This window comes from Ambystoma mexicanum, chromosome 4p, assembly GCF_040938575.1.
Source record: "Ambystoma mexicanum isolate Mex_15411 chromosome 4p, UKY_AmexF1_1, whole genome shotgun sequence".
Lineage (NCBI taxonomy): Eukaryota > Metazoa > Chordata > Amphibia > Caudata > Ambystomatidae > Ambystoma > Ambystoma mexicanum.
In genome coordinates, this window is record NC_090927.1 from 1149828445 (window position 1) to 1149846173 (window position 17729).

The 17729-nt window shown below is 46.6% G+C and overlaps 1 protein-coding gene across 1 annotated transcript in view; it reads right to left on the reverse strand.

Moving 5' to 3' along the window:
* AHI1 (Abelson helper integration site 1) overlaps window positions 1-17729 on the reverse strand; it is a 2019384-nt gene that overhangs the window by 1121951 nt on the left and 879704 nt on the right. Inside the window, exon 13 of the mRNA XM_069606745.1 lies at window positions 10008-10237. Within this exon, the coding sequence (XP_069462846.1) occupies window positions 10008-10237 (230 nt within the window). The remainder of the gene's footprint in view (window positions 1-10007; window positions 10238-17729) is intronic.

Below are 17729 nucleotides of genomic sequence, written 5' to 3' on the forward strand. Positions count from 1 at the left end.
GAACACATGCAGTTAATTTGTCCCATACAATTCTTTTTTCTGGAACTATTTCCTTCAGTTTTTGTATTATTCGTCCTGGTAACACTGCCATATTTGGCGATGATTTCTCGCCTGCTTTTCTACTCTTATCCTCTTCTGCTAGATTTTCCCATGTGGCACCGTAGGCATCCTCATCATTTACTTTCCTTATTTGCTTCCATATGTCTGCTGGCATAATTACTGGGAATATTAGGTCTACATCATTCATAGTAAAAATGGAAGATCTCAAATAAGACTATTTCCTAATAGAATCCCGCCAGATTCTTCCTCAAATCAGGAATCGTTTGTTTAATATTATTCACCTCTTGTCTGGAGAAAGGGACATGTACATACTACTGTGCTGCATAATGCGCTTCCGTTACCTGCGCTGCACCTCCATTAACACCAGGAATTTCTACTTTCGGCACAAAAGTAGGTGGGACTTCCCTCATAGCAAATACTGCACTTACTTTTCCTCCTGTCTCCCTCATATGCAATATTATTGCCAAATCAAGTGATAATGCTGTCTCTCCCGTTCCACGTTCTATTGCTCTTTTATATAGTGCCATTAATTCGGGTGGGGCTAGCTTGTTTATTTTCTATAGCTCTATCCTGCAAATATTCAACCATTGCCTGCAGTGCTTTTCTTTTCATGGGCAATGTGTATTGATCAAATATTTTGTGCACTTCCATCGTGGGAATACTAGGATCTGTAATCCATTTTAGCCCTTCCCGTGTACATATTTTTAATTTTTCACTCGCCTTTTTGGATGGCAGAAAAAAAATCACTGCTGCACATATGGTACTGCCTCTTTCCTATCCCTTCTTATATCTTTGCTCCTATACCCTGGCATGGCAAACATCTCAGCATATGCATCATCAAGTTCATTTTTAAATTCAAAAAGCCTGTCTACATGTTCCTTTATCTCTTCATCTCTTTCTCTCTACATCGTGCCAAAGCATTCAAATATTGCAACTTCTGCGGCGGTACCATTCCAATTAACTGCTTCCATCTCTCAATTAAATATTCTCGCCTGCATACCAACAATACCTGTCTTTCACCACTCTTCCTGAAATCATACATTGAATCCAGCGTTGATGTTTCATCATTCCCGTCTATATACATCTCTGCCTGTTCTTTCAACTCTCGTTTTCTCTCCTTGCTGACCGCACTACGGGTTACTCTAGTGCACTCACTTTGTGCCATCCCCTCTGTCCCCGTACCGTCTTTTCTTATTACAGTGAATTCAAGTTCAATGGGCAGAGGGGGGAAGAGGAATGTCTTGAGAGGGAGGTGCGGATGGGACAATGGGAACGAGGAGTGGCTGCTGTGGCGCTGGAGTTGCGGGCCGCAGCTCTGCTGGCTGTATGATCTGTGGCTGCACTGAGATCTCAGCAGCAGGGAGGGACTGAAGGGGGCTGAGCAATGGGCACTGGTGCAATCCTCTTAGCCTCTCTTTTTGGGCGCTCTTCCCTTGTCTCAGTTAATATTTTATTTATTAGCTCATCTGATGAATGCAATTCTTGTTGAGGATATATTTTGTCTACCCCCAACTGACCACATCTCTCTGACTTTCTTAAATTATCATCCCATTCCTTTTCATCCTGCTCTTTCACTCTCTGTTCTTGACTTGTGCCTGCACGCATTTTTCTCCCTGCTTTTCCAACGAAGCATAGCTTCCTTCCTGCAGTCTCTAATGACGTCAAATGCCGCTGGATGTACTTTTTTTACGCAGTCTGTCTGGTTTGCCTATGCCAAATTTCACAAAACATTATCGCCCGTACACCATACTTTAAATACATCTCATACTCCGGCAACCCCGCGGGCGGCACAACCTGGCCAGTTTCCAAAGATTGTCTAGCGCAGTGGAAAAATCCCACTAGGCAGGAAGACAATACACAAGGCATGTTTTAACCTTACCCTTGGCTAATTAACCTTACCCTGGGCGTTTGATTTTGCAAAACCAACTCTCAACCAATATCAGGGTTATTTAGAATCGGGGCACGACTCTCCAGATCAACCAAATCGTCTTTCAAGACGCAATTCATCCGTATACTGACGCAACCAAAAATCATTGTGTCTGCGTATCTTGGCTCACTCTGCCTCGTTTCGGGACCCTTGCCTCCTTGTTCTCTAGCCGGACACGTCGATCAGGCATCAGCTGTGTACAGATCTGCAAAGGAGTCTCTCATCACTTTCACAGGGGCGCCCCGAACACCTCTTGATCCCGGCTTGACCGTCTCGTCCTCGCTTGGTTTTCTCCTCTCGCCTTCTTTATATTACAATGTATACGATGGAACAAGAGGGGAAGGGTCCCTGTTTGGGCGCCATTTTGATGGGGCGCCTAGGGGACCCTCGCGTATGGAAACAAGGCATAATGACCACACACAAACTGATATGCCAGACACGAGGTTCAAATCCCAAAAGCTAGGGTTTATTGCAAAGCAAATAGTCTCAGTTGGCCAACTGGGTCTCACGTCCCGCAACGTGTGTCTCCAGACCCCAAAGGACGCAAGAGAGCGAGAATTTTTCAACAGTTACATATATACAAAACAAACATCTTGCTATCAGTAATGACATATTCAATACCGCCCATAATGTATTTCCTTTGAAATGTATTTGATGATTGAAAATTGTGACGAATATGACACCTTCAGACATTCATTTAGCAACAGTTTGCAATTTGCGGACTTGCAGACATGATTCTTTGTTTTAGAGAACACACTGCTCCTGTTCTTACGAGCAAGCTGCGTGCAGGGGAGAGACACATTCCAGGCCTCGCTATCTTCTATTTTCTATTCGTGTGCTAGGGGTCAACTCGCTCCCCAGGGCTCTACAGGGCTCAGTGAAGGGGGGCCGTAAAAGAGAGCATAATTCAAGCCATTAATTGTTTGTTTTTACCATTTCTACCACACCAGCGAGGCTACCTGGCCCTACGTAGTGATTAAATGCCTTGTTGCTGCTTACTTCCAAGGACTTGTGAGGGGGGAGACCGGGCATTGCTGTCTGGATTGCCTGCGTTGTGTTTCAACATGTATCTTGTGGCCTTGCTCTATGCATGAGCAACAAAGAAATAGAATAAGCTTACAGCAAAGCAGTTTAAACAGAAAGCAAGAAGCGAAAATTAGACAAAGTGGCGAATTCTATTCCATCAAAATGGACGCACTCTAGTCATGCTTATGAGTCTGTACTACTAATACTGAACATATGAGGCGGTTGGTTTTCGGCCAACAGAATACATTGCTTATGTTATGGGAGGGTATTTTCTGGACTCACAATAGTCTCGCATGAGGTTGAAGGGTCGCTCAGATAAATTAGTAAATCATCCGCATGTAGGGATACTCTTCTCCCCTTCATGGTCATCTAAATCCTGCCCAATTCAGACTGAGTCGAAGGGCTATCGCCACCGGTTCTACTGCGAGAGTGAACAGCAGGGGCCAAGGGGGGCACTATTGTCTTGTCCCCCTTTTTTTTTTTTAAATCGGGAATGTCTGGGAGGAGGTGCCATTAACTTGCACTTCTGCCAGCGGTGTAGTGTGCAGCGGCACACTCACCGTAGAGATCCCTCAGCGAACCCCGTATGTTCAATTGTACTCCATAAAGATTGCCAAAAAAATGGAATTGAACGCTTTTTCGAAATCTACCAATAATGGGGCTAATGGGTTCATGATCGTGGGGGAAAGTTCAACACCAACATGTACCCTGCGTAAGTACATGCAAGTAGAATTCGATTGCATGAAGCCACATTGGTACGGGTGTATCAGGTGATTGATCACCTTCAGTAGTTGAATGGCGAGGACTTTGGCTAATAGCTTGACTTCACTGTTAATCAATGAAATAGGCCTGTATGAGGCGCATTTTTCGGTGGTTCATCTGGTTTCGAGATGACTAAAATGCATGCCTTCTGCAGGTTCTCTGTCAATATGCCATCCACTCTACATCGCTCGAACATCCAGCAGAGAGCGCCTACCACTGTATCTCTAAGCTTTTTCCATATTTTGATTTTGAAGCTATTGGGACCCGGGGATTTCTGTGATTGGAGTTGGGAAACTGCTCTTTCAATCTCTTCTTCTGAGATCTCTGCATCTAGGGAGATCCGCTGTTGCGCCATTATTGTGGGAGAGAACTCCTGGTAAGATCCCCACCAGTCAATGTCCAGGCATCCCGTTGGAATATCATAAAAGGATGAATAATATTTGGCAAACACTTGTGCAATGTCTGTCTCGACAGTTACAGCAGTTTGCCCCCGACCTGTCTTCCACTTCTCGTTCCAGGGTTTTGCTTTTATTATTACTCGCCATCCATGCCAACATCTTTCCCACCTTATCTCCGGTTTTGTAAATCTGACTTTGCCTCACCCTTGAGGGCAGTCTGCGCCGATTGTAGCGCAAACTGGGAATCTGTCGTCCCAGAGGTCAGGAAAGTCTCTTCAGCTCTCATCACAACTTCCTCTGACCGTAAAACCTCGGCCCTATATTCTTTTCACCGTGTCGATACTCGAGAGATCACCTCACCCCTGAGGACTGTCTTAAACCCTTACCAAAGTGTTACTGCGCTATTCAAAGAGTCCTGGTTATTGTAAAATACTCTGCAGCTGAGTCTTGTATCCCCTCCTGGAAACCCAGATAATACACATTTCACCTCAATGTGGGTGGGCTTGCCACCTGTCCACTCTTTAGTTCAATAATTAATGGTGAATGGTCAGAGATACCCCGTGCGAGGAATCTGGGCACAAGAAGTCTGTGTCCTTCGTTTTGTGGGGAAAAAAAGTAATCCAATCTCGACATGGAAGAGTGTAGCCCGGACAAAAAGGAGAAAGCCTTCTCTCCCATATGTAGATTCCCGCCATGTGTCAAGCCAGCCCATTGCTGAGGCAAATATGGAGAGCTTAGCGGGTGTGTCGGGGTTCCTATTACCAAACTGATATCTATCCCAGCTAGTATCCATTATATCGTTGAAATCAACCCATCACCCATCTGTCAGCCTGGGTCATTACAATCATTGCTTGAAGATCAGTAAGGAGTTCTAGTGTAAGCGGAGGTGCATAAACAGCCACTATGCTCCACATGCCACCCCCCCCCCCCCCCAAGGTCCCCTCTAATCATGACAAACCTCCCTCAGGGATCCGACCAGACCTCTTTTTAGCAGAAACAGCATTCTTTTGTGGATTAGAATTAGTGTGCCCCGAGAGCCCCTAGAGAACCCTGCATGGATAGCCCTTTTATATAATTTGAGTGTGCAAAGATACAGCAATCGTTTCCTGCTAAGTGGGTTTCTGTAAGGAGCGCAAAATCCGGGCAATATCTATTAAAATATTGGCGCACTAATCTGCGTTTAAAACTTACATATTGGCCATTAACATTTCATGTCAAAAGCGTACTTTTTGTGTTTTGTGCAATTTCCAATCAACCGGTGTAGTCATATAAACAATTTCCCTAAGTTTATCAATTTTCCCCTTTATTGTGCACTAAATCCTGTCCTTATAGAGACACACTGTTTCCTTTCGTCGCAGAGTAGGGTAACCAAGCAATACGCTTAAACTACAGTAACTCCCAACCCCATCCATCCCTGAACTTCATCGCAACTCGAAGCAACTGTCGCCCATTAGGCACACCAACTTTGTGTGACTGAACAGTCTAAACCATGGATGGGGTGAATATTGCTATTGAGCAGTCTGTCCCAGAGTACCTGCCCAAATGGTCTCCTCCGCCTGGGTCGATGTTCTCTATGAACCATCAAAGTTCCAAGGTGAATTGACTGTCAGGACTGGTTGAAGCTAGTATTGATCCTCTTCTGTCATCCCTCAGCGCCAAGGTCTGTTGGATTGCCCAGATTATCTGCATGAAATCACCCTGAGATAACAATGGATTGGAGGAGGGCATGTGGTTTGGCGATCTTCTCTGTGTCTCCGGATCTGGCCCATGTCCGAATGTGATCTTGTATCACTCCCTGGCTTCCTCTGGGGAATAAAAAAGGAGGGCTTTTAATGTGTAGTACATTTTAAATTGAGAGGGAAAGAAGAGGGCATATTTTACTCCAGTTGCTGCCAATTCTTTCTTTATAGTATTGAAAGACTGCCGAGCCCGTTGGACTTCCCATGCCTAGTCTGGAAAAAAAACTAATTCTCAAACCGTTGAGTAATGGAGCACGTTGCTCTTGCCATCTGGAGAAGAGTGTCTCTGTCCCTATAGTTTAGGAGTGTTGCGATTACTGTACAGGCAGATGCTCCCAGCATCGTTCTATCAGTAGGACTTGGTGTGCCCTCTCCACACAAAAGAAATTGGATAGTTTCTTGAGTGCCATAAGATCTGTGAACCATTGTTCCAAAAAATGTTCCATGCTTGGGCCTTCTGTTTTTTCCAGAAGTCTCAGTATTCGGATATGGTTCCTTTGCAATCTTCAACGCATTTCTCCAGGACTCCAACTTTAGGTACCACTAATGCAAGTTGTTTTTCCATCTTTTTAAATGCATCTTCCATGTCCGTTACACACTGTTCCATTTCTCCCACTCTCATTGAGTTTGTGTAGGTTCTGCCGAAGGTAGGAAACTTCTGATAGCCCGTCTATCTTCCCCTCTACTGAGGTACGGGATTCAGGATGGCTGCCATAATGTCTTTCAGGGAGATACCCAGTCCTGCGAGGTGTCCCCCTCATTTGCCCCTGCTTTTGCCAAGGAGTGCGTGGCTACTTGTGTCCCGGATGTATATTGGCCCAACTTACTTAGATGGAGGCTCTTTTTTACTTTGTCTTTTGTCATGGCTAATCACTTGAGGAAGAGAAGGGGTAGGGGGAGAAGGTGGTGGCCTGTCCTCCCTAGATTGCCTCTGGGTCTGTATTGTTACCTGGAACAGTTCCTCTGTGCCCTCCTCCACAAGTCCAGTCTCACAACAGTGTTATTGTGCGCCTACTTCCTTTATATCCTGGTAACAATCTCTGCACTCGGAGTGCACCACCCTGATTACCTCCGTCTCGTGCACCAGGAATGAATTAGCTGTAGCGGTGCACCCGTTTTCCACCACCTCATATGCTCCAAACAGGCCCTAGGTCGTCCGCCTCACCGTTGGGATCGCCTGGGTCTATAACACTGCTCCTAGGGCCCTGGTTCTCAAGCTTCACTGGGTCCAAGATGGTGCCCAGGACACTTCAGCGCCAGCAACCACAGGGTTGTAATAAGGATTAAGTCGGTACACCACATCGATTTTCGTCGGGAAAGCAGTGGATTGCTGCCGGCAGTGACAATAGTTCAATTATCCCAAAGAGAAGTTGATTTGATGCAATGTGGGTCAGGATTCCTTCAACTCGGCGGAGCTACACGTTTCTCTTGCTACAACACGTGGCTGCTCAACAGCACCATCTTTCTATATTCTTGCTCCACTTGCATGGAATTCTCTTCCCCAAGACATCCAAGAGAAACAGTCCACATGGATTTGTTAAAAAAAAAACTAAAAGCTTACCTCCTCACCTTCTAATTACCCTCTTAACCTACCTCTTATCTGCTTGCTACCTAACATTTTTCCTCACCTCTTACATGCCTCTGTGCCTCAGTTCCTCTCCCTCCCTTCCAGCATTTCGCCCATCATGGTCACATTCCAAGCACAGCTGGCCATACTGCCTATCTCCTCTTATAAAAAGTCACATTCTTCTTGTCCTAAATCTATGTATGTCCATGTATGCAATGTTCCCGGTGACTGTTCAATTTACTCCCCTCCACAACCAGGTCAGAATGTCCCTCAATCTCACCCCATTGCAAGAATATCACTGCAAAATCTGATTTCTTATCTACTGCGAGTTCCTTTGTGATCAATAAAACATTGTTCTTCCTGTATATAAATAAATAAAAATGTCTCAGTTTAGGATACTCTTCCCCAAATGCATCCACATTGGTGTTTAAGTCCACCAACTTGCTTGCAAGGTCTTCCGATAATTCCTTGAATTGGAGCTGGAGTGAGTCTGTTATCTTGTCCTGCAGGGACTGCATGTACAGTTCAAAATCCCCTTTTGTAGGAGCCATTTAGATTTGTTTGCCAGCCTTTTTGTGGTAGCTCTTAGGCTCTTCATCCGGTCCGGCCCAACAGTTCAGCAGGTCTCCTTGCATGGTCCTCTAATAAATACATCCAGGTTCTTTACAGACTGATCTCTTTCTTGGACCTATTTATGTATAAATCTGGTTGAATGGACCTCCCCAGGTTCACGGCTCTCCCTATGTGATGACTTGAAAGTTCCAGTGATTGTATTGCCAAAACTCCAAAACTCCCTTGTACTTCTTTCCCCTCACTGTTGTTCTTGTTTGGTGTGGTCTCCTTAGTGAGGACTCTCCCCATTTCTAACCCATGCAGCTGTTGCAGACAGGGTTATTCCATCTGTGCTGCATGCTTTTCCCGACCTTGTTGCAGTGTCCTAGGTTACTATTATTTTCCACTGATCATGATGAAAACTGCAGCTCTGTTAATACAAACCTCCCCGCTGCAATTTCTTCCCAGCACATCTAGAGCCTTGCGGCCAAAGATAGCATGACAGGTAGAGCCCTGGCTTCGTAGTCTGCTCTGTTACCCCGGGAAGTGCAGAGTGCCGGCCTACTTCGTTTTCAGGGTCCTCTGCAGGGTTGTCTGGGGGGGGGGCCCTGCAGATTCACTGACAAACCCACAGCAGCCGGGGAAATCCTTCTGCAGGTGTCCCCGGTCTGGCACTGCCCCACCGTATCCGCTGGGCCGCCTGCATGCACCGAGAAGTCACTATTGGCATCAGCCTCTCCTAACCTGCTGTTTATCATCCTTTGCCTGCAGCGCCACCAGCCCCCACATCTCCCCAACCCCGGTAGGCTGCTGCCAGCGCCTCATGTCGGAGGGGTCGGGTATCTCATAGGTCGCAACTGCTCCTTCTTCACTTCCCTGTGGCGGTAGCCATTTTGGAGGGGATGAAGCAGGCTCCACTGCAGCAGTTCTTCATCCTGTGGGGTTTTAGGCCCCCACCCACATCTCCTAATGCCAGATTGCACAGAGGGATATGGTTCCCAATTTCGGCATGCTGGGTTTTTTTTAATTTAACAGAGGCATTGTCTTTGTACCAGAGCTCAGGGCTCTGCTATCTTCACAGGCTGATGACAGCTGCTGGCCATGCCTCTCACTTTTCCCTTTTTACCAATTGGAATGATTGCCTATTTGAGGCTGGCCATGACAAACAGAGCCCTCCTTCCACACTCCTCCCCATTCCTCTTCTTTCACATCCTGTTTCCTTCAAACGCCAACCACCACAAAATAATCCCCTTTCCTTTTCTTTCCATCCTTCAGCCACTAACGCAGACCTACTATCTTCAGCCCCCTTTTCAGACCCCTCTTCTCGCTTTAACTTAACCTTTTTATCATCCGGCATGCTCAGCACCTTCGGTACCCAAACCATGATGCTCACTGCAATGCCACAAAGCAGAATACTGACGCCATACTTCACCCTTTCACAGAACTGTTCAGTCTTACACAAATACAGTGCTACAGTTGGAGGATATACAGACGTGATAATGTAAACATTTGTTGAGATGTTGGCAGATTAATACTAAATGTCATTTTTTACATTGTTTCATGTTTGGTTTCTTAGATTCTGTACTAATACATTTTGTACATTATTTCAGTTTCAAAAATGGTTATTATGGTATTGAATGTCATGCTCCTGGGATGGTCTCCAAGTGTTCTGATGGATCTGAAAGAGTGTGAACGGGCAGGAAAGGAAAATAGCTTTGCTGCAATGTGCGAGGTTAGTAAGAATTCATAAAAATCACATAACCCCTCCAGGACAGTATCTATGTAATTAGGTATTCTCAAATGGTACACCTTATCATAACAAGACCACACAAAGCAATAGTAACATTGCAACCAATTACATTTCAAAAGAAATGCCAACAACATTTTCAAATGAGAACATACACACAATGAGAAGAGAATGCAGAACTATTTATCCAAACTTAGCAATGTGAAACAGTTGCATTTATTGAAAATACCTTCATCATCGAAGCAAAGTGTGTTAATGAAACTTTTGTGGCCATCTAGTTCTTGCAGCAACTGTCCGTGAATTTCCTTAGCCATCACGTTCCAAACCCGGACCACAGAGTCATAACACCCTGTTACTACCAAGTAGTCGGCCACTGGGTGATACTTTGCCGTGTAGACAAAAGAAGGATGAGGAAAAACTTTCAAAGCAGATGTAACTTTGGCTTCCATTTTCCACATTCTAAGAAAATGAAAAAAATGTTGTCAGTCAACTACAATACATATTTTGTATACCAAACAATTAAGTTGCTGATCTATAACTGGCAACTTTACAAAACCAGGGCAAAAACATTAATTAGGCAGATTAGAAGAAAACACTCCAAGGTGGGGTACAAAGTAATATGCCGATTTTATATGCATACACAAATAAACACTAAAGGCCTGATTTACAAAAGCATTTTTTTAATGGGACATTGACCATTGGAAAACACTTTGGTAATCAGGCCCCAAGTAATGTGACAGGGTCAGTAGCCTCACCCAGTCAAGAAAGGATGGGGACACCTCTCTCAGCCTGGGGTGGGAGGCGTGCCAGTGTGAAAACTAGAACAAGTCCTACCCCAGCAGAGAAACATGGCAGTTGAGAGGGCCCCAGTCCCTGTCCCTTCCCAATGTGCCTGTGTAATTGACTATGGTACCAATCTGGATGACCCCATACCTCCATTTCCAGGACCAGGGAAATGGCAGATCACCAGAGCCACACAAGAGAAGCTTAGTGTCTGTTCATATGGCTACCCGGCAGCTTAACAATGTACAACCGCTGCGCAATATGAAAGAAGGGGCCAGCGTGTATGCATTAGACTGCCATTCACTCCCCACGTCTACCATGCCAACCTATACCAGAGCTGCAGAGGGACATTGTGAAACAGACTATCAGCCATGTATATCAATTTCACTGTTTATGGAACCACAGAGCTGTTCTTTAACAAAGACTGTCACAATAAGGACTGGGATGCTCATGAACTGTAACTCTGATTGTAGAGGGCCGCCATTAATGACTCAGCATGGACATGCGCAAGAAGAAGGGATGGGGACCCCCTCATATTTACATTACAGTCTGTTTAACCCCCCCTATGTGGGGAAAGCAGTGAGAGATTGTCCCAGGGAACAAGAATGGGCGAAGCAATGGAGGAAGGAAGGAGCGGATACTAGAGGCAATAGGAAACGGGAAGGCGTGGGTTGTCCAGGTTAGGTCAGAGGAGGTGGCAGACCAGCAGGAGGAAGGACAGTGGAAAGGAGTGTGCAGGCAGTTTACAAAAAAGGTGAGGTATTGGCTGGTGAAAGTACTGTGTTGTGAGAGTGCTGCAAGGAAGGCATGGTATCAGCAATAAGACGGACACAAGTGACCACAGTTCAAGGGTGTTTATTGAACTTCAAAAAGGGTTTGAAAAACACCTCTCTAATCCTACATCTAAAGATGGGAGCTAGTTACGACCATCAAATAATAATAAAGCAATCCTAGTGGTGTCTTGTCAAAATAAAAGGGCCTATAATAAAAAACCTATTGCCAATCCTTCCCTCTAAATACAAATAGTGTGGTAAACAATGTTATGTAAAAGAAAGAAGTGTTCAAGAAATGATATGCCAGGATATTCAGGCCGTTGGCCTCCCTTCCCCACGTTTTCAGCACAGGACAAGGCGGCACACTCGAGCTTGGCAGTCTCTGGCATCTCCACCCCGAGGGTGCAGTTCAAACATTAGCCTCAGGGTCTTCTGTGCCCAAAACATTTTGCTTTCAAAGTCTCTTTTTTCAGAGGACCTGATGCAACAAGCAAACAAGAAGTTCATTTCCTCTTCGGATTTCACACATACTCATTTTCTCAGGTGATTCACTATTCACCTCAGATCCCCCTCAGCCAGGCTCAGATCCCCTTTTCACAAAATGCTTTTAGGATTTCCATGTATCCAATTTCTTGGGTGATTCACGGTTCACACTGGAAACCCCCTCAGCCGGGCTCAGATCCGTTTCAACACAATGTTCAATCAGTCTCCCTCTGCCGGGCTCGGACCAATTAAATTCATTTGACCACAAACTTTTTAATTTTTTTTAATTTATAGGCAGAAGTTTGCAGCAACCACACATGTCAGAGCACATTGTATAGTAAATGCATTAACAACATACAGCACACATGGAGAACAGGTAATGTATCAATTAAGGAGAAACCAGGAGCTGCCCAGTGCACATCATGCAAGAATGCAACTATGAGACCATGGGAGAGTTACCACCGGACACACTTTCAGATTGATTAATAAGATAACTATTAAAGGCTGACCACACATTCTTGGGGCGGGAGTGTAATGGGAGCATTGTCAGGTATTCTTCCTCACAGGTATGAGACCAGTTAAGTGCACTGAGCCATTTCTATAAGGTCGGGCGAGAGGGCCTTTTCCAGCACTGTAGCACACATTTCTTGGCCACCATGCATCCCATGTCAAGAAATGTAGCTTGTCTGGTGTCATCGGATTCCCACACTCCAAACAAGACGCCCAACTGGTTTGGGTCGATCACCACACCTGTGAGGTCATCGAGGGCCCAAGGATCCCCTCCCAAAAGTCCACCAGTTTATGACATAACCAGAACATGTATAGGTGGTCTCCACCTTCCTCTTTACAGCGAGCACATGCGTGTGTGTCAGTGCCGGCAAATTTGGAGAGTCTGCGAGGAGTATAGTACAATCTGTTGAGCAGTTTAAACTGAATGAGGCAGTAGCGGAAATTGAGGGATACTCTTTTGGTATGGGAACACATCTTCTTCCATGGGTGGTCAGGGATCTCTAGGCCCAGCTCATCCGCCCACTCAGAGTGTGCGCGGGAGGGCCAGGGGGGATCCAAGCCAAAAACAATTTGTATAGGGAGGAACCAATGCTGTGAGTGCCGCTCGAGTTGGCTATGAAGGCAATTTCAGGGGAATCGGGAGGCTTGTCAGGGAAGGTGGGCCACATAGCACAGAAAGAAGCACAGAGGCTGTAATACTGTAACATTTCAAGCGCAGAACCCGTGTGGCCCTGCCTCCATGACTGATGATCAATAAACCTCCCGTCAGGGAAGAAGTCCGTTATTGCCTGGGATCCCAGAGCCGACCAGTGGCGGGCGAGTGCTGCATCGTGTGCGAGTTGCAGCCCGGGAAATCTCCAAGCGGGAAGCCATTTATAATAGGGACATGTGTCGGCTGTTGTGTTGAGGAGGTGGACCCAGGCAAGTAAGGTGGCCGCAACTGGGTCAAATGGGGAGTCAGGCGAGAAGTCTTGCTGGAATACCAGGGTCATGATGTTAGTCCCATCTGCAGCCAATGTTTCCAGCTTAACATGCGGGCTGGTTAAAGGTCTCAGGTACCAGTATGTAGCATATTGGGCTTGCGCAGCTACCCAATAAAGCCTCAGATCAAGCGTTGTTATCCCTCCTCGCTCGTATGGGAGCACAATGTCAAGCCATTTCTTGTGGACTGCGCCTGAATGCCACAGGAACTGTGCACACGTTTTGTGTAGGCTCTAAAATAATGTTTCCCAGGCCAGATGGGTACGTTGCAGAAAACATACAGCAATTTAGGGACCAGGATCATTTTGATAAGGGAGAGCTTCCCGGCGAGTGAGAGTGCAAGTCGTGCAACAGCCAAATAGTTATCCGCCAGCAGAGCGGACCTAGAGAGGGACATCTGGACATCTAAGTATCGAATACCGCAGGGGGACCAGCGGAATGGATATTCAGAGGCAGGCTGTGGTGTATTGGAGGTAAGTGGGAAAATTTCAGATTTGGAATAGTTGATTGTAAATCCTGAGCAGGTGTCAATGCGCAGGATATCTCGAAGGATGGGGTCAAGGTGGGTGGTGGGATCCCGAATATATAATAATACATCATCGGCATACATGGATATTATTTCGGGGGTACCTGTTAACCGAACCACTCTGTGAGTGTGTCGAGCTCTAACTTGTTCTGCCATGGGCTCTATAACAAGTGCAAAGAGTATCAGAGAAAATGGGCAGCCTTGGCGGGTACCTCTAAAGAGTGTAAACATCACAGAGGTCAAAGAATTGACCCGCACCCTGGCTACCGGGTCGGTGTACAACAATTTAATGTATCCAACCATATCGGGACCGATACCCATGGTCTCAAGAACCAGCCACATATATTTCCACAAAACCATTTCAAATGCCTTCTGGGCATTGAGTGCGACGGCAATGGCATTGGAGTCCTATTTGAACACAAACTTGCTTTAACCTAAAGCTTTCAACTGATTTCCCTCGTTCGAGCTCGGACCAACTTTATCTACTTTGTCATCAACTTTCTTTTCTGTATCAACACCAAAGACTTTTGATTGTGCACAGGATTTAGCTTGACCCGTTGCAGGACCACTTAGATTCTTAATCATTTGCCACTCTTTCACTTTTGCCACCTCTCAGTTGAAAACCTTACTTACAGAGGCCTTCGAATGAGCACGCACGTGGTGCCGGACTACTCTGTCAAAGGTATCGTATCTTGGTTTCAAAGTTCAATCACTCGTCTGTTCTTCAGTTTTACTCGCGCTGGCTACCACATGTGTTTCATACACTGTTCGTTTCAGCGCTCAACATTGGCTTCAACACAGACCGGTCTGGTATCGGCCTCACCGGCTGTGTTGATTTCACTGGCGCTGCTTTGTTGTGGGAGCCAAGGACAGTACCACGGCAGCAGGCGATTCTCCCCGCCTTCATTATCGACGCAGGAGGGAACCGGGTTCCTCCGACATACAATGCAGGATTGTTTCTATTGTCAAGGTTTCGTGAAAGTAACGGTTCCTTGTCAAAACGGTCAAGGCAACTTCCCTCCTCGTGATCCCCTACTGTTTCACCGTCTTTCTCCTAGTGTTAAATTGCCATCTTGGAACTGCCGTTTCCTTGTGTGCTTTGCCACTCTCCGAGTGTGTTCACATGCTCTGCCTTTTATCCGTGTGGGGAAGTGTAATGGAAGTCATGTTTGCGTGATGGTCACTAATTGCCTGACCCTGCCTGACCATTGTATTACGACATGTTAGGTATAAGGCTTGGGTGCTACTTTTCTCTCAGAGCGAGCGGTCCATGAGAATGTGTTTGTGTTGTGAAGGGGGGGTTGAGTTCCTAAGTATCCTACCTGGTAGGACGGGGTAAAGGTGTTACAGGGAAGGGGATATTGCGTTTCACCATCCTGTGTCCCACTCCCCAAAGACCCCTCACCCAGGTGATACTCCCACACTGATCCACCCCCAGGAACTGGATCCAAAAGCGATGGCCGTGTCCTGGCCACCTGGATGACAGATCCCCCGGGGACCAGTGGGTGAGACACCTTCAGGTTTCTCACAGTTCACAAAGTGTGTGAGTGATAGTATGAGAGCAGGGACAGATTGAAAGGAAGGTGATTGAGAAGGTGAGGTTGAGTAGTAGTTTGGAGGTGGCGGTAGTGTTACGCCTCGGCAGGCATGGAGGAGGATTATTGCCCTTCGTAAGGGCATGCGTCACATTGCAAATCCATTCTACGCCCACTGGCAACTGCCCTGGAAAATAGTGGCTTCGGCTCACTCTGCAGCGCCCTGCGGCAAGTTGGACTACGATTCCCAGCCTTCCGCCTCCCGCTGTCAGCAGAGAGGCGATGATGCGTGAACCTCGGTTTCGTCCGGTTCTGCCTTTCTCCTTCCCGATTTAAACCTCAGAACCGGGCAAGACGCTGCTTCTGATTAAAGGTGCATCCCGGTGTTTAGAAGTTCCGTCTTCGATCCTACTTTACTTACCCGTGTACCAGACCGGTTTCCTCCTTCACGGACTGCTTTTGCCTGCCGCTTTTTGGAAAACTACTTACCCGTGTACCAGACCTGTTTCCTCCTTCACGGACTGCTTTTGCCTGCTGCGTTTTGGAAAACTACATACCCGTGTACCAGACCTGTTTCCTCCTGCACGGACTGCTTTTGCCTGCCGCTTTTTGGAAACCTGTGATCACGGCATCGGTAAGACTCTTCTTGTTCACTACTTGCTAAACAAGTATTTCTTGTACTCATCGTACCTTGCCGCTGAACCCCATCACCTGCAATACTCCAATTCAATTGTGCCTCTTATTGTTGCTGTTACCATCATCTCCACAATCAGACTTCCGTTGGACATTCTTCAGTAGTGCACAGGGACGCCTTGCAGATAGTGCACCCACTCGACTCTAGCGCGGCCCTCGTTCCGCCCGGGTTCAGTTCCCTAACTAACCTACCCATTTGTTATTTTGCACCTCCGTTTTTAAACTCTTTGGGACAACTCAGACTCAACAGCACAGCAGTGGTAAGGGTTTTCTATTTTTATGATTCCATACCTCGTAGCTAATCGACCACTATCGTTAGTATAGGTTACATTCTCCTTTCTTACTTATAGGTGGTTCCGGTTGCCTTAAAACAAGGGGAGGGCATAGCTCAGGTACTACTAGAAAGAAGTATCAAGGGAAAGGGATTCTTCTTAAAGTTTCAATTGCTCACCTCTTGTTTTTCCTTTACAGCTGGGTTCGTGGCGGCGTGTCCTCCCCGCCCTTTTGAGCGATCAGTCCATCTGCCTGGTCCTACCCAACAGAGGGTCATATCGTTAAAAAGGTCTCGTGCCCTCACAGAGAGGAGGCTAGGTTGGAGGCCCCGACCTAGCTCTTCAATCAATAGTGCAGTCCTGTGTCTTCCGGCCACCGATTGGTTTACTTCCCGTCCGGTGAGTAACAAAATCAGAAGCGATGGAAGAAGCGGATCCGTTGACCACTCTAGTTCATTTGGTATCCGAACTACGGGCAGACATGACTGCCGCACATGATGCCTTACACCAGAGGATTGACAACATGAGGCCCTTTCCTGCACCCCAGACACTGGGAATTGATCCGTCCGGTGCTACTGCCTCAGGTTCTGGAGCCCATTCAGCCTCCGCCTCTGGGTTTACCTCGGGCCCCGTTCTGATGGCCACCCAATTCCCATTGGCTCCTCCGGAACGCTTTACGGGTGACCCAAAGCAGTACCGGACATTTATCAACCAATGCAAATTGCATTTTCTTTGTCGCCCTTCGGCCTTTCCCAATCCCACCACAAAGGCGGCCTTTATCCTTTCGCACCTCGGAGGGACGGCGGCAGCTTGGGCTAATCCCTTGCTTGAATCCAATAGCTATGTTTTGTATGACTGTGACGCTCTTATTACAGCCATGAATAGGGTATTCGATACCCGGTACAAGTCACAAGCCACGGATCTAGAATTCTTAAATTTACGTCAGGGTACGTCTTCCTTGTTTACATACCTCACTAGGTTCAATCAGTTGGCAGCCGAGACGGATTGGCCGGAAGAAAATAAATCTGCGGTATTCTACAAAGGATTGTCTGAGGAGTTAAAAGACATCCTTGCTACTGTGCCGGTGATTCCTACTACATTCGGGGAGTTACTTGATTTGGTACTACAAATAGACGCTAGAAGATCTGAAAGGAAGGGAGAACGGAAAAATATGACTCCAGTTCCCCTTCCCTTTGATTCTGTTAATCCTCCTTCCTCTGCTTCTTCTGAGCCTATGCAGATAGGGGCAGTACGTGGTCCGTTGTCTCCTGCACAACGTGAACACCGTTGATCCAACAATTTATGTATGTACTGTGGTTCGTCTGAGCACCACCTCAAGGATTGTCCAAAAAGACCCGTTAAGAAGGAGGGAAACGCCAGAACCCGGCGATAGCA